Source organism: Parambassis ranga, chromosome 19, assembly GCF_900634625.1.
Source record: "Parambassis ranga chromosome 19, fParRan2.1, whole genome shotgun sequence".
Taxonomy (NCBI): Eukaryota; Metazoa; Chordata; class Actinopteri; family Ambassidae; genus Parambassis; species Parambassis ranga.
The window spans coordinates 3,245,658-3,270,996 of NC_041039.1; the positions used below are offsets into that span (position 1 = coordinate 3,245,658).

The 25,339-nt window shown below is 42.0% G+C and overlaps 1 protein-coding gene across 1 annotated transcript in view; it reads right to left on the reverse strand.

The window, feature by feature from the left end:
- The window catches only part of ryr2a (ryanodine receptor 2a (cardiac)), a 102,699-nt gene extending 77,726 nt beyond the window's left edge, over positions 1-24,973 (reverse strand). The window contains exon 1 of the mRNA XM_028429930.1: positions 24,867-24,973. Within this exon, the coding sequence (XP_028285731.1) occupies positions 24,867-24,914 (48 nt within the window). The 5' untranslated portion in view covers positions 24,915-24,973. The remainder of the gene's footprint in view (positions 1-24,866) is intronic.
- Between the last annotated feature and the right edge of the window lie 366 nt (positions 24,974-25,339).

The following is a 25,339-nucleotide window of genomic DNA, read 5'->3' on the forward strand; positions in this document are numbered from 1 at the left end:
TGGGACAAAATGGGAGAAAAAAAGAAAATCCAGTGCTGTGCAAAAACTAATAATGCAATAAAGTCAATTTTTTTACTGATGTTTGACATGACCAAGACTATAATAAAGGTTAAAAAGAATCCAGTCCACATTCACCTTTTCTATTAAAAATGAGCCATTTTGTGTGTTTTTTTTTCAATTTTCAGCACCACCCCTTATAAAATTGGTGATTAAAGGGTTAAAATCCTGGGGGAAAATGATTTTTTCACTACTGTTGATTAGAACTGAAGTTAATTAAAAGGTCTATGCAAAAAAATTTCAAAAAAATATTTATCTAATATATTTTTAAAACCGTTAAAGTTAGGGGACGTTTTTGTCCCCGAACAACACATTAGGGGGTAAAATTTGCCCACAGTGTACCGTTGACCTATGAAAAATTTTAAAATCATATTAACAAAATTTATGTAAAATTAAGCTTATTGAGGAAAAATGATTCAATTTGTCCACATATTGACAAAGTTATGGCCAAAATAAACAGAAAAATTTCTCTCAGAGGACAAAAATGTCCCGAACAACGCATGAGGGTTAAGTATATATTTTGCTAGCTAGCTTCAGTACTTCCTACACCACTGGCTGCAGTACAGCCATTGACCTGTTACACACAGTCATATTCTTGATGGGCACTGTGTAACAATAATAAGTGAGGGCTTCCTGTGTTGTTTCATCATTTATGAGGACTCAGTGGAAGTGCAAACAATGAGGCTAGAAAATGGCCATAGAGTGGAAAGTCTCTCCCAGGGGGACGATTCTGATTAAGCGTTAGCTGCAATCTGGCTGCAGGAGAGAGGCCTCAGACTGTATGGCTCTCATGCCAAACAATGCACTTTTATAGATAACGCTAAAAAAGCAGCCAGGAATTCATCATCATTACTGTGGTTCTGCTTAATGATGTAGAGGTGTGGGGTGAGGACAATGTATTCCTGCATTCTGCCACTCTTCTCTGCCTTTCACTCACACAGACACATACAGATTCACATAGACACAGACACAGACCCATGTAAGGTTTGTTTAAACCACCCTCAAAGGGACTGGAAGGTAGATAAAATATTTTTATCAACTTGAATCGTGCCTTAGTGACATTTAATAGTTGAAGCACTGGTGTTTGTCTGCATAAGTTTGCATTCCAGTCTTGTAGGGAGGGAGCGACAAAATAACACAAAGATCCACACAGCAAGAAGAGCAAGCTACAGGCCAGTGTACATGTTGATTTGCACTTCTGTGTGTGGATGCTACTTCAACTGAAGCATATAACATTTGAGAAGATTTTTTAAAAAAGAAAAAAAGTGGAGCCTCAAGCTGCAATATCGTAATCATCCACCAAAAAGCAGACTAGTAAAAATTACACTCATTACACCGCAATTAAAAATCAGACAGTTAAAAGTAGCGATCAGATGAGAACCCATCATCAATCCATTCCCCAATAAAAATCTGATGATTTAATAAAGTCTGTTTGTAGGTTTGTTTTTTCACCTTGTGGCTTCCTTCCTTCAACCCTAATTCAGAAACTGTATGGACTTACATGCAAGCGTGCGTCTTTCTGTCAACTAGCATTTTTTTTGTCTGTTTTTATGGTCTATGGAAAATGCTATTCAGGAATAAAATATTAGTGTCACTTCTGCTTTACATTTGATAAATTTGTTAAATATTTTATCTCCAGCTCAACAACAGCCATTCTAAAATTCACAAATGATGTCCATAAGTGCAATTTTTATTGCTCATAGCACGGCCTTTGATATGGTTGATTACTGCCTACTCTTTAATAAGCTATTTTGTATTGTAACTCTTATCTTCATAATAAACATCAATGTGTTGTTTTTAAAGGGTTTTCAGTCAGACATAATCACTTTTAAGGTGTTCCTCAAGGCTCCACTTTAGGGCCTCTTTTTTTCTCTATATTTATTAACGGCTCACTTCAGACATGCTCTGGTTGTTCTTTGGTACAAAATTGGGAAAAGATCCAGCTTAAACCTGGAAGATGGTTTCACATGTTTGAATCAATGTCTTTATAAAAATGTAAAAAACAAAAAAGTTGACAATTTATGTGTGCATAAACTGATTGCGTGTTACATCTGCCCTACTCCCACACACACACACACACACACACAGAAATAGCCCAGCAAAAATGTGCAGGTCTTCTATAGACCATCCAGTCACATATTCATACAACATGTGCACAAACATGAGAGCATCCCAAAATATTCTTCTTGTCCACACATCTGCACAAAAACACATTAGTATACAGTCAGTGAATAACAGCACAGTGCTGAATGCTGTTATGCAAGATCCTATTCCACAGCAGTCAGTGGAGCACTTTAACATGGCCTTCCTGAAATACAGAGCAGGAGAGAAAGAGAGAGACCTATACAGAGAGTAAGAGAGAAAGACAGGGATGCCACAGATTATTGTTTGTAATCCAAAGGTTGCCAAATGGTCAGAAAAAGACACCACGACAATCAGTAATCCTACTTTGATACAAGAAGGTAAAAGAGGCAAATTCAAACAGCAAGAATAAAGCACTGGGCAAGCACAGAGCAGGTACAGCTTTAATTCCATCCACTGAACAACTAAAGAGAGGCTATATTCCTGTCAGCCTGTTGTATGTTGGTGTCAACTGTAGGCCCACTGTACTGTCTGTGAACCCAGCAGGTGTGTGGGCTGGGGGTGAGGTTATGTGTTTATGAGAGTTATGAACATAGTATCCAGTTACGCAGAACATGTAGATTGTGTAACACGCACACACACACACACACTGTGGGAGGTCAGTGGAGGACGGTTTAAAAGCTTGGCACAGAGGGAGAATGAGTGTGTGGAGGCGGGGAAAGCATCAATGATGATGTAATCACAAGAAGCTGAGCAGGAGTTGTTCAGTGTCATCTTTTTACATCTGTTTGCCATCTCTTGCTCGCTACGCTCATATACTGCAAATACAGTCAGATTCCCTACAAAGTTTAGTTGCATATTATTCTGTTGCTCTTGTCAGCAGATGGGGCAATTATCAAATAGTGACAAAAATGCAGCTGTTTATGAAATAGTGAGCATTCACTTTAAATGTGTCTGCACAAAATTACTACACACACAGACAGACAATGGCTGTGATGTGACTGTGCTATATTTAGTATGGAAGGCTGTTTTATCTGTCTATCACAGTCTTTGTCATAAGCATTGTGTTGCAGGATGCTACCTGTATGAACTGCAATGTTTTTTGACTACACGTAGTCTGCCTTTTTTGATTTTTTTTATTTAAATACATTTATATAAATACCAGGAATGTCCCTGATAGAACAATTTGACCAACTGTAAATATTACATAATAAATATAGCTGCAAGCAACAATGAGGTGGCCAAGCAGCAAAGGAGGCTGAAGCAACTACAGTAACACAGTAGTTAAGTCAGAGAAAATGGTGTTTAGCACTCCAAGGATTCACTACGCAATTACCAATCAACCTCAGGTGCACCAAATTTGTTGCGACATGCAAGGATCATGTGACCAAGTTTGGTTATGATACAGCAAAGTGCTGCTGAGAAATGAGCTCACTGCCTGTTCATACACTGACATGAAAAGCTGGCAAGAATCATCAATGGCACTATGATACAGTATAACAGTATGATAAGAACTTGGAATTCAGTTTCTAACTCAAATACATTATGGGAAATGAGCCAGAACATATTTTTTGTAATTATAGCGCCACCTAGTGATCAAACTGCACCAACTTTGTTGTAAACCACAGTGAAGGGGTCAGAAGTCATGGGACCAAGTTTAGATACAATATGTTTCATCACTTCATCATTGAATTTGATTGGCCATAGCGGTGCTAAAACTTTGTGAATATAATCATGGCACTGATCTGAATCAGTGTGCCAAATCACACAACTTTCTGGTAGACCATAGACATCCCATGAAAACAACTGCTGCCAGACAATCACTCTGGTTGCCTCGCAACTTTGCTGTTTGGCCACTAAAAAGTCATAAAGACGGCGACTGAGGCCTGTCCTGACTGTACATTTACAGGGCTAAGCAGAAAATGGGACAAGGACTTTCAAAGTAATAACTGGAAACAAGACCAAACCCAAGGAACATCACACAGACAGCAAAACAGGACAACACAGGGAGCACAACAAATCCAGAAAATCCCCCCCAAAAAAGCATAAAAATAACCCCCCCAAAAAAACAAACAACAAATAACCAAAATACCAAATCATGACACCATCATAGCTATGCTGCTATGGGCCTATGTCCCTAAGGGGGTACAAACATGATCATTGAGGTTAGCTTAAAAGAATTAAATTCATGAAGTACAAAGAAGAGTAGGAGGCAAAAGGAGGCAACATTAAACCAGATGGATTTGGAAAATTAAAGGTTTACTGCTTGTGATGGGGGAACAAGAGGGTTTAGGGGTACTGAAAAATAAATACCTTTATAAAACAAAAGGGGGAGCTACACACACAGTGTATAAGTGCAGGCCTACATGTGTGCATGTAATACAATAATAACTCAACAGTGGGTGAAAGACAGGTGTCAAATGCTTCCACGTTACACAAGTAGGAAGCTCCACTAAGGCAGACTGCTCAGAAACACATAGCCTTTGCCACTACTGTAGAGTAAGTTGTATATTTATGCAACCTCTACAGAATGCATTTGATTTTTACTCACACCCAGCAGCATCATTTGTGTCCACTGTGCACAATGCAGATACAGTAAAGAGATCAATAAATCTAGAAATGAATGTGTCAACAGCTTTTAATTTAGTTATTAACCTAAAATCAACACCGGTGGCTCACCCATGCATGCAGTTGTTTTGTACACTGTATGTGTGCTATTCTTTGTGTACATCTTTCATTACTGACTCCAAAACAGGCATACAGGCCAGTGAACTGCAGAGCACATAAAACCGTCTCAGTTTCAGGATATGTCAACAACAGAACAGCCCCAACCCACACAGGATAAGCAGTTTCTATTAGTATCACTCATACCTGTGTTGTATTACAGATTGTAGGGAAACTCACTTCCCATCCCAGCCTTCTACCAGTGTTCTAGTTTATTTACAGCAAAAATTATCCAAATCAGACTTGAGGAATATGGTAGAATGAACAAAAATCAAATTTTTACCTAAATGCTATACATTTACCTGATGCAACCTCTTAGTTGCCCTACAAAACTGTTTGGAAATGACCAAGAATATTTGGCAAGTGAATAGATAAATTTGTGTACACTTATAATCTGATGAATCTAGAAAGAAACAAGTGACAGCATAGGTCAACTATTTATTTACCACAATGACTTCATGGACAAATGCACATACACAAAAAGCTACATATTAGAATAAATTAGAACCAAACAACCACACACTGTCTTGATAGGATCCAAAGAGGACTCAATCAAATTAATTTCATGATTTTTAGGGATATGAGCCAATGTTATACATAAAATAGAAAAATAGAAAATCATCCAATATCTAAATCTGTGAAACATGCAAACCTTTGCTCTCAGTTAAAAGGTGTGACACATTTGTACGGCAAAGAAAATCTACCAACTATATAGTTTCCCTGGCGAATATCTTGGCGAATATCTATAATGTGTTAGAATGATTTTATGGCACAATTAATTTGTCACTTAAGCTGCCACCTAAACCTTCTTTTCATGTGTGCAGCAGATCTCCTGCCACTATAGGCTGAGCCTTGACTGCTTCACTCAGTCATCGTTCGATTTTACATTTGATGTACCTGCATAACTGTACTAATACAATGACCAATGTCAGTTGTTCTGCTTTCAAATCAGAACTTTGTGTGTGTGTGTGTATTTATCTATACGATTTTACAACATGAGAAATTAGGTTTGCCAAGAGTTTAAACCCAAGATGAATAGTGTGTTTTATGTGTTTGTGTGCATATAAGCATACATCTACAATTATTATTACAGGTCTATGACCTTCTGGGTAGATGCTGTAAAAGAGCTGACACCAGCAAGCATTTGCTTGCTCACGTGTGTATCTGGTTGTGTATATATGTACGACACCGTCACATAGTAGCATGCAACTAAACCACTGAACGTGAACTGAGAAAAGGGGCACAATGCCAGGCCTAATCCTGGACAAGGGCAAAATCAGGAGGTTCCACTAGCATGAATTGATTCAGTGTACTCACCTAGGCTACCTATAGTACTATACTACTACTACTACTACTATAGAACTAGGCTACTAACAAAGTATGTCCTGTCAAAATAAAACTCATAACAGTGCAAGCCTCCATAAATTGTGTTGGGTCTTATTTGCACACAAATGTAGCTCTTAGCCAGTGTTAATTTTGTTGACGAATCATTTTCGTCATAGTTTTCGTTTTTTTGCTGATAAAAACGAGACGATAACTAAATAAAAACTAACGCACGGTGCCAAAAACGAAGACGAAATGGATTGACACTTTCGTCAACGAATAAAAACGAGACGAAATTATTGATGGAGACGAGATCCAATCAGAGCAAATTTTGTTTGTGGAAAGGGAGGGACGAATCAGGAGACGGCGGCAGAGAGCCAATCAGAAGTGCTCTCTCTGCGTAAGGACGTTGCGCCGCGATGCTGGAAGAAGGCGTACTCATGCATGGTCACACAACACAGGAGACGAATGGACACACGGACACATTTGATGTCAAGACAATCAAGACGGTTTACAAACCGTGCGGAGCGACTATCAGCGGTAAAAACAATAAACCTGAAGCGACATTTGCAGACGAGTCATCTTAACTTCCGTTCAAAGATACACGTGACAAAATCTATAAATGAAGACCCCGCTGCTGATGGTTTTACAGCATGCGACCTGTTTCTAAGTTGTCACTGAAGTGTTTTGCTGTAGTTATGGAGGATTCATGAAGAAGGTCATGACTGAACAGTGTATTCAGGGAGAGCAGCTCACTGTTCACTGGTTCTTTTGTGAAAAGGTAATAGCAATTAAATAAAGAGATGTTTGTTTCAAATAACACAAGTTAAAGCTGTGCCTGTTTTTATTGCACAATCAAACCTTAAATATTTCATGAAAAATATATATCATAGAATTTTAGTCGACTAAATCCACGGCAGATTTAGTCGACTAAAATTATTTGATATTTAGTCGACTAAAACTAGACTAAAACTTTAAAAATGTTGATGACTAAAACGTGACTAAAATCAAATGACATTTTAGTCACAAGACTAAAATAAAAACTAAATCCGAAATTGCTGCCAAAATTAACACTGCTCTTAGCGTAAGTTCAATCAGGAAGACTCTGTTTCCAATCATTCACCATTTATCCCTATCCGCTTCCTAATCTCTCTCCTTCTATCCCTCACTCCTCTGCTCCCCCTCTCTTCCACTCTCTTAGTCAGGTGCTTAATAGAAAGCACCTCCCTCACCAATCAGCTGTCGCTTTCCGTCCCCCTCCTGACCAATCACAGCTTAGCACGAAATTTAAAAGTCTCCATCTCCTCTCCAGCTTTCTTCTGATCGAACCCAACAACCCTCCTCCACCCCAAGCACCACCAGATCCACGCCAGTTCAGGCCTCCTATCTCCTGCCCTCGAGCTCTCCACCACCACCAGGTCTAGACCCCGGGGGGATCTTCTGATCCAGCAGCCTCTCCTCTTGCGTTTTCCCCCCTTTTCGGATGTGGTCTTCATGGCGGGGTCTAGGACGCCAATGCACATTTAAACTTTGTACTTATAAATATTTCTCATTCAGTTCGCCGAGTCTCTCATGATTGAAATAAATTCTGAGAAGTCTCAGTGCATCTTGGCTGTATTTACACACCTACTTATAGCTGTCTACATTTAATAAGATCACTCAGTGGCAACCTCTGGTATAAACAGGGTCAATGACTGTGGCAGCCCATATTCTACTGTTTACTTACATACTACAGCTAATGTACAGGGTAGCTCCAAATACTACTACTACTGTTAGGATGTAGTACATCAGTGTCTGACACACTATGTTTAAGACAAATCATTTAATTTCCTTACATATTATAACTGATCAGGCCACCTGAAATCAGCCCTAATTCCTGCACCATTTCATGGTCGGAAGAACATTTAATGTTTCATCATGAAATAAGACAATCAGTGTGTTTCCTTACCTATGATATAAAGAGCAGATGGATTTGTGGGGAAAGTGTTTTTTTTAGGAGGAAAAGACAAATACTATTTCATTATGGTGTCACTATCAATAATGTCTGGACACTATCAACAAGCACTGGACACAAAAACACAAGTTGTAGTTACACACGTAGGGTTACTGTTATTACATTTAGTCTACAATATGCCAGTGGGATCAACAAAAAGTCCAAGGTGAAATTTCAAATGAGATTGTACCCTAAAATAGTTCCAGTTTCTACAGTTTCTGTTTTTGTGGTTTACTTTAGTGCAATAACTCTCATGTACAGTGTAATGTTTACAGTGTCATAATGTGCAATAATGATGCAGTACTGAAGTCACTTTACTTGGTTATCTTAGCTTAGCTAAGCTAACAATAAAGGCTAAAAAAAATCTATATTTGCCAGGTTTCTGCATAACGCTGTATTCGACTATACATTATGCAGCAGCAGATAGAACAGAAGCACTGGTGAGGCTCCTTATGCCATATATGGGACACTTAACATGAAGTTACACTTTTCAATGTCTTTGAGAGGCTACAGCTGGCCTCTGGGACCAGAGCAAAATACAGCACTGCAGCAGCAACCTGTCAGTGTGTACTGGTTCTATGCCATAGGTAGGTCTCCTAGAAATAGGCCGCCTGCACAGCCAGACATCCATCTAGAACACACATCAGCCATGATGTATGAGACTTCACAAAGGGTCCATTATTCAAACTATTTCCATGCTCGGTTTTCCCTCCCTGACACATATGCACATATCCTCACATGCTCACCTGCTCAACTCACAGTATGTAGGTTGCTGCGACAATTGCTTTGGGTCAGAGCAGAGGAAACTTTATCCTACTTTTTCTTGTTTTACGTTGCAGAACAAAAAGCAGCACACTCAGTGAGAGAGTACAGTGGTGATCATCATTGGGATATGGGTAATCTTTATTCACATTATATACAAAAAGAAAAAAATAAGGTATTGATATTTCATACACACAGTTGTGCTTGAAAGTTTGTAATCCCTTTAGTAATTTTTTTAAATATTCTGCACGTAGATGACCCAAAACCTCAACCAGTTTTCACTGAGTTTAGCTGAGTTGTTTAGAGCTGTTGTTGTTCATCAAGCTAGAAAGAGTTACAGAACTCCATAAACACATACACAGTCAGTCAGATTGTGTACAAAAGGAGGAACTTTCACATTGGCTAATGTTAAAGTTTATGAAAGAAGACATCTTTCTCCTAAAATAACACTGCTGCCTGATCACAGTTTGTTAAAGTTCATGTGCAAAAGCCAATGGGCTTCTGGGAAAATGTTTTGTGAATGGATAAGACCAAACTCGTTTAGCTGTAGTGAGAATCCTGATGAAAGAATGACCCTGCATTCCAGGGTAAGAACCTATCCTGTCAGTGGTAGTATCATGGTTTGGGCTGCATCTGGGCAAGGGCTGCCATCGCTTATAAAACAATTGATCCAATTGAAATGTTGTGGAAGGTGCTGAACTAAGTAAGCAGTTTATGTAAGGAAACCCACTAACAGAATTGATCAGTTGAAGCTGTTCTGTACTGAGCAATGGGCTAAAAGTCCTCCAAGCCATTGTGTTAGTTGCTCTACAAGGGGTTAAAGCAGGTACTGAAAGCAAAGAGTAACATACTTTGGCTACTGAGAGATAAGCAATATGGAATCATGTTCTAGAAGTATAATCTTCCTGAGTGCTGTTTGATCGGGGTGTCTTTATCTAGTTTTAGGACGTGTGAAAATCAACTGATGTTTTTCAAATATGGAAAATTCTACAGGGTTCACAAATTTTCAATAATAATTAATCTACAGCACTGTAGATTAAAAAATAAATCCATTCACTGACAAAATAATCACAAAATGTATCACCCTTAAATTCTTACTGTGTAGGCAGAAAGGATATCACATTCTTGATCAGAGGCTGACCGCTATGGGTTTTTTAATGAACGATGCTAATGCTGACTTTGTCATGGTTTCAGCCAGGTCTTTTATTTTGTAGTTCATTTTCTGTTTGTATTAGTTTTACTAGTCACTTCCTGTTTTATTTTGAAACTCGATCTTCCCCTTGTGCTTCAGTTCTGTTTACTTCCCCTTCCTCATGTGTGCTCCCTTCCCCCTCCTGTGATTACCTGCTCCGCCCTAATGTGCTTCACCTGTGTCCAATTGTCTTCCCGTCCTCCTGTGTATAAAGCCTGTGTGTTTCCTGCCCCTTGTTGCCAGTTCGTTTTGTGAGTCTTCCATGCGACACAGCCGTCCAAGTAGCCATCCGCTCTTGTGATTTCCCCAGTGAGTTTTCGAGTAAGTTTTGGATTTTCCTGTGTATCACCTGTTTTGATCGGACTACTGTTTTTGCCTTGCCCTTTGTGTTACCTCTGCCTCGCGGACTGAACTCCTGTGTACCGATCATTGCTTTGGACTTTGACCACTGGTTTTTGCCTGTGCCCTTTTGGATACCTCCACCTCGCGGACTGAACTTCTGTATACCGAACCTAGCCTGCAATAAAACACTGAAGTTTGCTTTAACCTCCGGCTAAGTCTGCATTTGTGTCCTCCGTCTCACAACCCCCTTGACAGACTTTTAGAAATCAGGACATCCGATGGCCGATATACAATGCCGATTTATTGTTTTTGACCTCTTTGTGATAAAATATAAGATGCTAATAATTACAAGAGATACACAAATTGGCTAAATCACACATTTACTGAAGCTATGTCTCCATTGCTGCACTAAGTCTGGAAGTGGTGACACTAGGGGTGGAATTTACTGCACTGACAGACCTGACACCTTCCCTGGTGTCAGGTCTGTCATAAAGGATTCGATTTTTATTAAGCCATCACACTGCAATTATAAAAAATATATGGTTGGTACTATATTTTCAGTCATATTTTATAATGCCAGTATTCAATGCACTCACTTGTAATAGGCCTACTACAGGGCTCAAGACCTTATGAGCACCTTGTTGACAGACACTTTTACAAGCCAACTAGTCATAATCTGATCATACTGTGATCACAAAAATAAATCACCTTGTAACATAGCTCATATGACATAGAGGAGCCTTTATTGCTATGTTAAACAAAAAAGCATCGCCGGCATCACCTCCAGTAGATTTGATTTTCTCTAACATCTGCCTTTCATACACACGTGCTGTCCCATCTCTATTCTTGATTATTGTTCATCATCATTTCTATCCAGTACTTTCCAAATATGTGTTTAGTTTATTAGGATAAATTAATTGTGCACTGTGTGTGTGCTTTAATTGTGCTTTGATCTGTGCCATTAAATATTTGCAGAGAGACACTGTTAGAGTGAAAAAGAAAACATATTGGCATTTGTGTTTGCTTTATACATTATGCATCCATGGCTCCACACATACAGTGGATATAAAAAGTCTACACACCCCTGTTGAAATGGCTGGTTTTCGTGATGTAAAAAAATGACAGCAAGATAAATAATTTCACACCTTTTTTCACCTTTCATGTGACCTATAACCTGTACAACGCAATTAAAAAACAAACTGAGATCTTTTAGAGAGGTGAAGTAAAAATAAATAACTGAGATAATGTGGTTGCATACCCTTTTATACCCGGGGATGTGGCTGTGTCCAGATTTAACCAATTACATTCAAACTCATGTTAAACTGGAGTCAGCACACCCCCTGTCACCAATTAAAGTGCCTCTGATCAACCCCAAATAAAGTTCAGCTGTTCTAGTAGGCTTTTTCTGACATTTTTGTAGCCACGTCTTCCAGCACAAGCCATGGTCCGCAGAGAGCTTCCAAACCATCAGAGAGATCTCATTATTCAAAGATATCAGTCAGGTAAGGGCTAAAATAGAATTTCCAATGAATTAAATATACCATGGAACACAGTGAAGACCGCCATCATCAAGTGGAGAAAATATGGCACAACAGTGACATTACCAAGAACAGGACGAAGTTGATGATATGATAGAAATGACAGAAAACTAGTTAGGAGGGCCGACAGCAACACTGAAGGAGCTACAGGAATTTCTGTCAAGTACTGGCTGTGTAGTACATGTGACAACAATCTCCCATCTTCTTCATATGTCTGGGCTGTAGCAGGGTAGGGTGGCAAGACGGAAGCCTTATCTTACAATAAAAACATTGAAGCCCGGCTCAATGTTGCAAAGAGACATCTGAACTCTCCCAAACACATGTGGGAAAATGTGTTATGGTCTGATAACCAAGGTTTAACTTTTTTGACATAATTCCAAAAAGTATATTTGGCACAAAAACAACACTGCACATCACCAAAATAACACCATACCTACAGTGAAGCATGGTGGTGGCAGCATCATGCTTTGGGGCTGATTTTCTTCAGCTGGAACTGGGGCCTTAGTCAGGGTGGAGGGAATTATGAACAGTTTTAAATACCAGTCAGTGTTGGCACAAAACCTTCAACCTGCTGTTAGAACGCTTAAAATGAAGATCTTTCAGCAATGCAAAGACCCAAAGCACACATCTAAAACAACAAAAGAATGGCTTCACTGGAATAAGATTGAGGCTTTGGAATGGCCTAGTCAGAGTCCAGACCTGAATCCCATCAAACATCTGTGGGATGATCTGAAGAGGGCTGTGCACAGGAGATGCCCTCACAATCTGTCAGATTTGGAGCAGTTTTGCAAAGAAGAGTGGGCAAATATTGCCACATCAAGATGTGCCACACTCATAGGCTCCTACCCAAAAAGAGTGCTGTAATAAAAGCCAAAGGTGCTGCACCAAAGTGTTAGTTTAGAGGTGTGCATATGTATGCAACCAGGTTATTTTGTTTTTTTATTTTATATTTTCTCTCTCTGCTGTGTCTTTTCTCCTCTCTCTTGCAGCCTCCTACTGCAGACAAAAGAAAGGCAGAGAGTAATCACCAAACACCCAACACCTGCAGCAGATCATGCCCTCCCTCCCCTGGTCTTCCTCAAGTGACACACCCACTTTCTCTCTGTCCCTCTGCTACAGAGCTCCCACAGGCCCCTAGGCCACACACCCCCACCCCCCCCAAGAGCGGGAGAGGAAGTCAGCCACTGCCATCTGAGACCCTGGCTTATGGACCACTTTAAACTTAAAAGGTTGTAAAGCCAGATACCAGTGGGTGATTCTGTGGTTGGTGTCTTTCATGCGGTGGAGCCATTGAAGTGGGGCATGGTCCGAACAGGTATCTGGTTTCTCTGTCCGACAGTTTACGGCTAATATATAACACGGGTCGGTCGACCCCTCGCACCTGCTGGGACAAGACCGCCCCATCCCCCTGTTTGAAGTCTTCAGAAGGTAGGGGAGGGAGAAGTTAGGGTTGTATAGAAGCGGTTTGCCACAGAGGGCCTGTTTGACTCTCTCAAAGGATTTTTGACATGGCTCGGACCACCGGACGGTATCTGAGGCGTTCTTTCGGGTCAGGTCTGTAAGGGGACTGGTCAAGTTGGCGAAACTGGGGACGAATCGCCGATAGTACCCTGCCAGTCCTAGGAACCGTCTCACCTCCTTTTTTGTCTCTGGCGGTGGGCAGGCTGCGATTGCCGCCGTCTTGTCTACCTGGGGTCGTACTTGTCCAGCCCCCCAAGTGGTATCCAAGGTACTGCACTTCCGTTCATCCAACCACACACTTACTTGGGTTGGCAGTGAGTCCAGCTTGCCTCAGAGATTCTAGCACCGTGGCCACCCACCGCATGTGCTCTTCCCAGGTGTGGATGATGACGTCATCTAGATAGGCAGCTGCATACACAGCATGCGGGCGTAGCACCCGGTCCATGAGGCGTTGGAAAGTGGCTGGGGCCCCGAATAATCCAAAAGGGAGTGTGACGAACTGGTATAAACCATATGGGGTTGCGAAAGCTGTTTTTTCTTTGGATGTTACAGATAACGGAATCTGCCAGTAGCCTTTGGTTAAGTCCAGAGTTGTGAAGTAACGAGCAGTACCCAGCCGGTCCAGGAGCTCCTCAACCTGGGGCATAGGGTAGGCATCGAACTGTGAGACCTCATTTACCTTGTAATCTACACAGAACTGTATAGTCCCATCTTTTTTTCCCTACAAGAACAATGGGGCTACGCTACGCACTGTAGGACTTCTCTATTACCCCCATCATTAGCATAGCTGTTAATTCCTTCTTAACCACCTCTCGTTTGTGCTCGGCTAAGCGATAGGGTCGTGACCGTACTGTGACCCCCGGGGGCTTCTCGATATGATGTTGTATGCTGCTGCAACCTAGCCACATTAGCTCTCTGGGTTGGAGAAAGTTGGCTGTCGCAAGGGAGTGAGGCTGGGTTAGTAGATTTAGGCACCTCTGGCCCCAGTTCATCCTTATTGCCTACTGCAGAAACCAAAGAGACCTGTTCTGTCTCTCTCCCTGCTTTCAGGAGATTGAGGTGATAGATTTGCGTTGCCCCACCCCTATCTGTGCGTTCCACCTCGTAGTCCACCTCCCCCACTTTCCGGGTAATAACGAAGGGCCCCTGCCACTTGGCGAGAAGTTTAGAGCTAGAAGGGAGGAGCAGTACTAGTACTTTTTCCCCGGGCTTGAATTCCCTCAGCTGGGTACCTCTGTTGTACAGGCGCTGTTGCCGTTCCTGAGCCTGGATCAAATTCTCCTGTGACATCTGCCCTAATGTGTGGAGTTTTGATCTCAGGTCCAGGACATATTGGATCTCATTTTTGCTCATGCTGGGACCCTCTTCCCAGCTTTCATTAAGTAGGTCCAGTGCCCCCCTTCCAGTCGAATAGTAACTCCAACGGGGAAAATCCGGTGGAGGCCTGGGGAACCTCCCAAACAGCGAACAATAATGGATCGAGCCATTTATCCCAGTTTCGCTCGTCATCGCGTATAAATTTACGGACCATCGACTTTAGGGTTTTATTCAGCTGTTCAACAAGGCCGTCTGTTTGGGGGTGATACACACTTGTCCGAATTGACTTAATGCCCAGTAATTCATACAGCTCCCTCATTGTCCGAGACATAAATGAGGTGCCCTGGTCCGTTAAGATCTCCTTCGGGATTCCGACCCAGGAGATTACCTCGAACAGGGCCTGTGCCACACTTTTTGCTGAAATGCTGCGCAGAGGCATGGCCTCAGGATAGCATGTGGCGTAATCCACCAGGACCAACACAAAGCGATACCCCCACGCGCTACGGCGGAACGGTCCGATGAGGTCCATGCCAATGCGTTCAAACGGGGCTTCTATTAGGGGTAATGGACGTAACGGCGCTTTTGGTATTGCTGGGTCATTTACCAATTGACACTCTGGGCAGCCTGCGCACCACCGTCGCACATCCCCCCGGATACCTGGCCAATAGAATCGCATCATTATTCGGTTCAGTGTTTTTATCGTAGCCGAAATGTCCGGCCATTGGGTTGTAATGAACAATCTGAAAAATCATGTCCCGGCAGGATTTTGGTACCAGCTGCTGGGGAACTTCTACCCCAGTTTGGGGGTCCCAAGTAACCCTGTATAGCCTATCCTCAACAAGTGAGAAATGGGGATATGTTTGTGCCCGGTCAGAGTGTACCAGCTGACTATTGACCTTTACTATGTGGCTGTGTGAAGAGTGTCATCCCGAGATTGTTCGAGGGGAAAATCTTCCATGGCGCACAAATCCGGAACCCGTGGGGCCTCTTGGAAAGGTCCTAACTGCTGCCTGAGGGGTTGGCACCAAGGTGGGGAGCTGCTGGGGGGTGGGGCACGGGGCCGGGATAGGATGTGAATTCGGGGGTGGTAGGGGAAGGGCCGACAGGCAAGGCGTCAGAGGGGGGCGCGTCTTCCTGCGGGGAGCTGGGATTGGCCGTGACATGGTTGGATTAGATGGCCCTTGCCCTACCCCTCCTGGGTGGACGGCCAAGTGGTCTTCGGTGAGCATAGTGGCCACTTGGAGGGACGTTGGCCAGTGACACCGGACCCAGTCAGCTGTTCTGGTTGGTAACCCCTCCACAAATTGTTCTAGCACAATCTGCTCCAACATCCTCCCTTCTCCAGCTTTATCGCCAGGCTGCAGCCACTGGGTGGCTGTGTCTTTTAACTGCTGGGCGAAGGCAAAGGGGCGGTCAGTGGGGGCCAGCCTAGCACTCCGGAACCGTCGCCAGTGCTCTTCAGGGAGTACCCCAAGCGGTCTAATACAGCCCTTTTGACATCCTGGAACCGGCCTCTGGCTGCTGGTGGCAGGCTGAGCGCTGCAGTCTGAGCCTCCCCTGACAAGAGGGACAGCAATCTCACAGCCCACTCTGTCTCCGGCCAGCCACAGGCCTCTGCAGTGGCCTCGTACATGTCCATGAAGGACTGGGGGTCATTGGCTGCTGTCATTTTGTGGAGGGAGATTCCTGCCAATGGCGAAGTGGGGGACACAGGGGTGGCTCGCTGGTGCAGCACGGCCTCCAGTACACTGGCCTGCCTCTCAGACTGGGCACGAAGAACTTCCGAGCTGGTGTCAGTTCACCTCCGCCTGTTCCCGGTGCATGGCTGCTATCTCCCCCAGCATGTGAGCCAGGATGACTGCTGGTTGTGAGGACTGTTCCTGCTGCTGCTCTGACATCTTCCCTTGAGCCTTACGTTGGGCGCCAGTGTAGCAGTTCTGTGCTACTGGGCTCTTCCTGGGACAGAACAGGCAGAACTCCGGAGTGAGAGTTGAACTGTTCGGCTTTATTTCCCACCACCAACACAAAAGGCATGCCCGCCGGGCAGTTTCAGCGGCATGAGCAACAAGTCTGCTAAAGAAAACTCTGTACTGCCAGCCGAGTCCTTCTGCTCTCCTTTCTCTCTCTGCTGTGTCTTTTCTCCTCTCTCTTGCAGCCTCCTACTGCAGACAAAAGAAAGGCAGAGAGTAATCACCAAACACCCAACACCTGCAGCAGATCAAGCCCTCCCTCCCCTGGTCTTCCTCAAGTGTCACACCCACTCTCTCTCTCTCTGTTCCTCCTGCTACAGAGCTCCCACAGGCCCCTAGGCCATAGTTTCAGTTTGTTTTTCAATTGTGTTGCACAGGTCACATAAAGGTGGAAAAAGTTGTGAAATTATTTATCTTGTGGTCGTTTTTTTACATCACAAAAACCTGCCATTTGAACAGGGGTGTGTAGACTTTTTATATCCCCTGTATATCTGTTGCTTTTGGTTTTAGCTCTTCTTCCCCATGCAATAAACATGCTACATGCCATACTAATGACCACCATTTGTAATTTTTCAAAATATGGGCCCAGCAGTAAAAAGTACTCAGTTCCTCTCGTTCTTGCTAAAGAGTCAGAAATATATTTGAACTGTTCACACTGACAGATGCACTAGTATTTTTGACCTGGGATTGCCCCTAGAAAGAACTTACTTACAAAAGGTGGCTAATGACCCTCTGCATATGGTTAACTGAATACATCATTAGTATTAGTAACTATAGTGAGGAAAAAAGGTTAAGTTAACATTTGAGAACACTGTTCCAACAGGAGCAGGGCCTCCTGTGCTTTCATTTTATTTTATTTTACTCTCTCCCTTTCTATCTGATTCTTCTTCCTTTCCATCCACTCTTCACTGGAACATTCTGCTATGATCAGTCAGATTACATAAGAGCACTGCAGTGAGAGGCAGCAAGTAAGAGAGAGACACAGAACCGAGGGGTGCATTACCATCTCGCTTTCCCTCTTTCACAGTTTTATTTCTCTTTCCTTCTCACACATTTCTATCCACCTGATAATCTGTGTGTCCACACTGCTGTGAGGGTCAGACCAATCTGGTTTATTCAACTAAGGAAAAAAGAAATCTGAAAAACATAGCTTCACCCATAGCGAATACCAATTTCTTCAAATGACTTGTGTGAAGCGTTTTTAAGGATCCAAATGCAGACACAAAGGCAAGCCAAAATCCAAACAAAGGAGAACGTCCAAAAAACATAAAAACCCAAAGTAAAAACTAAAGGAGTAAAAGAACAACAAACCAAAAGCAAACTCAGGAGATCCAAGGGGAAGTAGAGGACTGGGGCAGAAGGGCACAGGAACATACAGGGACACAAAACAAAACACAGACAAACCGACAAGGACAAAAGGGAGCACAGGACTTAAATACAAGAGGACAACAAGACACAGGTGAGAGACATTAGGGCAGGACAAGCAATCCTAAAGGAGGAAAACACAACGAAATAAAACACAAGAGAATACAAGAGGGAACATGGACTTTCAAAATAAAACTGGAAACAGGACACAACTACAAACACACACATTAGGTCAGAGACAGTACAATTATAGTAAAATAATAAAACTAAGGATTAAACAGAAAACAATAAAAACAGAACACAGGATCACAGAATCACAACATGAATAACAGTTATCCAGGTATTACTCTGCATGTATTCTGACATCCTGTGTGTGTTGTATACATATAAACTGAATGTTAGCATATTAAAAATGCACAATTCGCTTACTTTCAGTGGCAGCTGAAAGCTCCCTCTGACCACAGATCAACCGCTCACTTACTATAGTTTGGGTAATATTATTAAATACTGAGAACTATATGACTGTATATAATGCCTGTGTTATATACCCATCTGTATTATACCTACACTCACCGGCCACTAAAGATATATCTGATCTACTGATCAAAATCAGCAAATCAGAGAACCATCTGGGCTACCACAGAAAATGCCTGCAAAAGGGCAGGCACTTTCAAATGCATACTTAGTGGGTGATTGGGCGAAGGCAAGTACAACAGGAGTACAACACAATGGAAACAACTAACAACTAACTAGCAGCTGTTGCTACAGTGATTAAAGGTAGGGTAGGAGATTTTGAAAACTCAGTGAGAGTCAGCCAGATTTTAAAAGTAAACACAAGCCCCTTTCTCTTGAGTTCCCCCCGAAGCCACACCTCCCAACCAGTCTGTGACTTCCACCATCATGCACGTACCTCTCTGGTGCACGCAGAGCAGGAAGAGAACAGCCAACCAGCCAACTCTACGTGCAGGGGTGCCTCGCAGGATTGGCTGATGTTATAGCTTCCACAGATGATTAATATTCTTCATTTTAAAGCGAAACTGCCGAACTAATCGGTTGCTATCGGATTGTAAAGAGAAGTTACACTAATTTAATAAAAAGTGCATCAAAATGAAATCTTCTACCCTACCTTTAATATCAATATTTCTGATAAAACAGAGGCTGTCAAACCTCCTGCCTACTAGAGTCTCTTAAGTGCAACTTTTTGAGTACAGTCACAACCAAAACACTAAACAAATCCTAAAGAAAGTCATTGAAAACTTCAAATTGATTGGTTCTATAAAAATAGGTTTTTAGTCATTGTGGAACCATTGATATACTAATGCAGGTCATGCCTTTTATTAAAGACACTATTTTTTTGTGCTTTGTGTCTATATAAAGCTAGCACATTTGAAAGTACTTCAGAAAGAAAAAAAATAAAACAAGGAACATAATGCAGGAAACACACCTATAGATACAGATTCTCAGCCAGGAAGGGTACAGGTGCCGCCAGATAGCCAGAAAGTGCGCATGTAGTCCTTCAGCAGTTGGATACAAAAGCACCAATAGCATGGAAGACAAACCAAGGTTTTCTTCACCAAGGAATTACCACATCCAAAGGGAAAACCACCCAATGACATCACATGAGCTGGTTTCCAGGGTTTCACCTGCACTGTATAGGGCTAACTCCTAGATCATGGCTTGATGTCCTGCAAGGCTCTCAAGAAGCCCCTGATCAATTAGAGACAGAGGTTAGCCTGGCGTCATTGGGCCCAAGCACACAAGAACTGGACAGCCAGGAACTACAAGAGGATTCTGTGGTCGGATGAGTACAGTTTCCAGCCTAATCCTTCTCCTGCTAATGTGAGGGTACGCAGAAAATCAAGTGAAGCACTATCTCCAGCATGTACAGTACCTACTGTATCATGGTTTTGGGGGTGTATGAGTGCTGCTGATGTTGGTGATCCCACTGTCTGTGATGGCACATTGAACTCTGCCAAGTATTGTGCCATTCTTGAAACCCACATGCTCCCTTCTGCAAATGAACTGTACTGTCAGAACTTGACTGCATGAGCACAATATCAAAAACCAAAAGTAAACTAAAAAATCTTGAAGAATTAAAAACAGATATTCAAGAAGAATGGGAAAAGAACAGTGAGAAAGGCTCGTGGGGAACATGGTGGTGTGATGGTTTATGTATTCTTTTGTTATTTGTTGACTTTGATACCGACAATGTTGAAAACTGTAAAAATTTTAGTTTTGTTATTTTCTTGTTAATTAATAAACAAAATAATGCAGCCACACAAAAAACTCACAAAAAAGATCTTTCCATAAATATTTCCTGATGATATTTGAGATTGTGTTAAATGTTATGGATGTGCTATGTATGCTAGGATGGGAACAAACATGATCCACTAATCCATTTAGTTTAGTTTAGAAATTTAAACTTACTAAAACTAATTTTTGTGAACTGCATTTTGGACTTTCCACAGAGAAATAAGCCTTTCTCATTGCTTGATTGATATCAGTCACATCATTGCTCAAAAAATGAGAAACCTTCATCATTTGCAAAAATTCTGATGTACGCTTTGTCCCCTCTTTTATCCTCTCATTCATCCTTTGAACCTGTTAAAGGTCACCTTCAAAGCATATTATACTTTTAAAGTACACAACCCTCAACACAGACAGCACAGATTTTCCTCTCCTTCTTATAACAATAAGAATAAGAATAACAATTGGCTCTGCTACTGCACATTAACCACAGCCAGCTAATAAGACACTGATAAAAACTAAACTAAAACCTTTTTGGTGTGGTATTATTGATACAATGTTCTGTCAACAGAGCAGGATGTCCTCATCTGATTATGTTCTATCAATAAAAAGATCGCTCCAGTCTCTATATTTTCATTACAGTATGTAGAACACCCAGCTGATTTGACACTTTTTTCACTAAAAAAACGTAAAGATTAATTTCTAAAAACTACATAAACCAGGAATGACAGACAATCATCATAATAACATGTGTGATTCCAACCAGGGGCCAAGATCATTTCATGCCAGCCTGGACCCACTTATCTGATTTGCGCTGTATTGGTCAATTTCCATGTAAAGGGTTAAAAAAACATAGTCAAGTAGTTTTATATTAACTGTTGTATTCTTTCTCATTGCTATAGTATTTAGTAATTGTGTTCATTGCCATCCTCTGTGTATATGTGTAAGTCTATACTAGGTGAGCAGCGTGTGCTCATAAAAACTTGTTTTCCTCCTCAGGTCAGTCAGCGTGCCCTTACATGGGCAACAGAGCTCTGCTGATGAATTTAGGACAGTGCTGAAGTGGCAGAATAGGTACACAGAGTTTTATACACAAACAAACTGCATGGCAGCTCACCAACCACAGTCTGAACTGTCTGAGCTATTGCTCACTCTCGCACTGTACACCACTGTATACTACTTTCAGGAGTCACATTTGGCAAGTGCGAGTCAGTCAAGAGATGTGGGCAGAACAGTAAATTTCCAAGTGAAGTCCACTACAACCTATTACTGTTTCCTCTTTAGCAGCCTGAGCCTGAGTTGAGTATGATAGAAGTTAGTTGGAGTGTTGGAGGAATTCTATTTGGCAATCCTGAGCTATGATTGCAAATCATTAAGTATTAATCAGCATCAACATATTTACTGATATGTCCATTTCTTTGGCCAATGCTGGTATGTCATTTTAAGGCAAACATTTGTCAGGATAGAAAATTTCTATCACAAGATGTTGATTGGGTATTCTTTTAATTGACCTGTATAGAAGCTTGCCCGGGGAAGTCTGGGAACACAGACATTTCCCTGTAGTAAAGATTATAGTAAGTGCACGCCAACACACAGCCACTATCATGCTGTTTGCTTTGTGCTGAGACATCAACAGTCACCAGTAACTGTGTATTGATCTGCATTTAAAGTGCACTTAGCAGGAGTCCTGCAGATTACAGGCTGGGGGAATGGAGGAAGATGAAAGGTAAGGTGGAGGAGGAGGGGATGATATGCGGGGACAGACAAAACAAACATGTATGTAATTTTACAGCTCTGAGTAAAACATTTCTGGGTAGAAAAGGTTTTTTTTTTTAGGAAGGCTGACATTTTGGTTTTAGTGTCCTGGTACCGCGTGTTCCAAGGAAGGGGGCTGTTCTGTATAATAAAGTACTTATAATCAAGAAGGATTATCATAGTTTAATAGTATTAATAAATTGAACATTTTGAGCAGATTCTAGTGTTCTACTTCTCATTTCAGGTTTTCAGTGATTTTACAGTCAATTTAAGCCACAGGGTTTTGCTTAAAATATTAGGTCAGCTGATTACCTGAGCATGCTGTATAAGCAGGATTTGCCATAAGATTTTTTTCTGTCTGTATGGGCACCTATTTTTCCCCATATGTGATGCTGACAAATTGATGTGATGGTGTTTCTATTAGGCAGGCCTAGAGGAGAGGGACACATGATTCTGTTGGGCTGTTGTAGTTGAATCTTGCAGCTCCCAAACCAGAAAGTGAATCTGTATGTCAGAATGCTTCGTCTGTGGAATGTGCTGTGGTTAGGAGTGGGTAGGCCCACATTTTTGAGTGTCCAGATCTGGTGCTGGGCTTTTCTTGATGTCAGAGACCAGTGGATTCACAGGAATTTGACATTACCAACCTTTTCTACAGCAGCATTGCCAGTGTGTTGTCAGTGTAGTGATGTCTGCACCCGTCCTGAAATCGATCACCATATTTTTTTTTTCCACAGTGAGGATAAAATTGTGTGTGATCTGCACCATGCTGTAAGCTGCTCCTCCTATCAGACTTGTCGTTTTCACTGACTTAATGATGAGGTTGTCTGCTGCCGATGAGTCAGGAAAGTGAGAACTCAGTTGCAGGTCCACTTTTAACATCCTCAGCTTTGCTGTTGTGGAATGACTATATTTATTAAAAGCCACGCATGGCTTGCGGGGATCCAGGCGTGGGTGACCTTCCTCTTTGGAGTTTTCAACATGAGGGGCAGCTGATTCAGCACTGTCAGTGGAGTGAAGGCCATCTTCAAGGACTAGCTATTGTAGCAAAGCCCACAGTCATGTGCAATAACTTTGAATAAAAATAATGGGATGTTAAGGCACCTATGTCTGTAGTGGCCTCCAACATAAGACACATGCAGATGATCATACAGGTTGTTATTATGTGAAGTTTCTACACTACCCATAAACACTGGTTTTAGCCTTTGAACTTTACTAAACTTGTGTCACTACAAATTGGACTTTTGAATTAAAAGAAAAAGAAAAAGTAAACCATATGACAAGGAGCCACATGCTGTGATGCTAACTAGTGGCCTGTCAGGAGCCAGTCTGTACAGTAGCCTGGGAATCATATCACTATTATTACTAAATATCCTCATATAATATTAAAATTAAATATATACGGTGATCAAATGATTATCACATTCCATAAATATTATGTAGCTGTAGGAAAGATGTACATGCTAAAACATACCAAAACTTGGGTCAGTGGACTTAGATTCTCTTTCCAAGTGCAAAGCACTTCCACCATCACACTTCTGAAATTTTAGCAGAGCTGTTGGATTGAAGGTTGCACTAATGCAACAGAGTTCACCTGAGAGCAAGGTATATCTGTACAGGTGAGATTTTACAATCTACCACTGGAAGACTTAATGTCACAGTTTTTAGAAATAATGTTTTGATTTCTGCCTTTAAAATCAAGGGTTTTATGCCTAATGCAAACGTCCTTAGATACTCAGGTCAGCACAAGAACGCACTATAAAAGCAGAAAGGTTTCATATCTATAAGGCTGGAAATGGAAAACTCAAAAATAAATCACTGCAGTTTGCAACAATTAATCAACCGGCCCAGCTCTATGTATTTATGTAAGAACAGCAGAAATATGGAATCAAGCAAACATTCTCTGTTGCATTGAACTGATTGACTAATAAAGACAATAAAAATAAAACAATATTAAAAACCATCAACAATCCCCAAAAAATGACAAATATGTTACACACAGTAAAACAGTGAAGTTGTGACCTGTGAAATGCTTGTACTGCAGAGTTAACTCTCTGTGGGTTAGTGACTACAAGTGACTTCACATTAAGTGTTTCTGTGCGTTACAGCATACTCAATAAATCACAATAATTCATTTTCTTCTTCATGGCATCTTAAACACCACTGCAGTCATTTACCAACGCAGAGATAAACCGCAGAAAACGTACCAGCTCTGGGATGTAAGCCTCCATAATTCATTCATATGTTACATGTTTATCTGGAGACATATCTGTTCCCTTTGTGTAAAGCAACAGCATCTCCCATATCATCCAGCAGCTGACTTGACTGCGCTATGAAATGTGCACACACACGGACACACGGAGCACTGTGACATTGGCTCGGGGTGTACAGTTTTAATTATGTGAAGCAGATGCAGCAAGCTTCATGCTGCCAGTCTGCACCGCACTGCGCCCCGCATCCACCCAACCGCACAACACGCAGTCTGCATGCTGCTCAGAACGCCTGTCCGTGACTCAAAGACAGCATCACTGACCACACCAAACACCTCTTTCTCTGCCTGTCTGTCTGTCGTTATGTGCTCTCTTCTCGTCCATCCTCCAGGCTTTCTGTCAGCATGCAGCTTCCCTGACCACTGAGAAGTATAATGCGGTAAACTCCCTGCCCACACTACGCTCACACGCCAGCAGAGCCGTTAACATAACGCAAAGATTCTGCTCCAGAATGACATGGACAACACTTACAGTTCGCAGGAACTGGATTTCATCCTCGCCTTCTCCTCCTTCAGCCATGGTTTGCGTTCACACACGGAGAGGCTCTGTCTGCGTAGTAAGGGCTGGCAGTGTGTGTGTGTGAGGGGGAGAGAGAGTGAGTGAGTGTGTGTATGTGTGTGTGTGTTTGGACAGCCAAAGCTAATGCGCAGTGGAACTTGTCCCTCATTGGATGGCGTGCGCTCGCCGGGGAGGAGCTGCACAGGTGTGAGCGCGTGGGAGTGTGTGCGAGTGATGTGGGTCTTCACGGCCGGTGTGGTGCAGAATTCACGCTGACAGTCATCTGAGTCTTATGATTCTAGGCTGTTTGGGATTTGATGTGTTACAGTACAGAAACAACGTCTCAGCAGCACATTCAGTATCAGTAAAATATATATTAGCTCAGTTTACCATCAAAAATATGAGTTAGGTCTGTAAAAATAAACAAGTACACTTCCTGATGTATG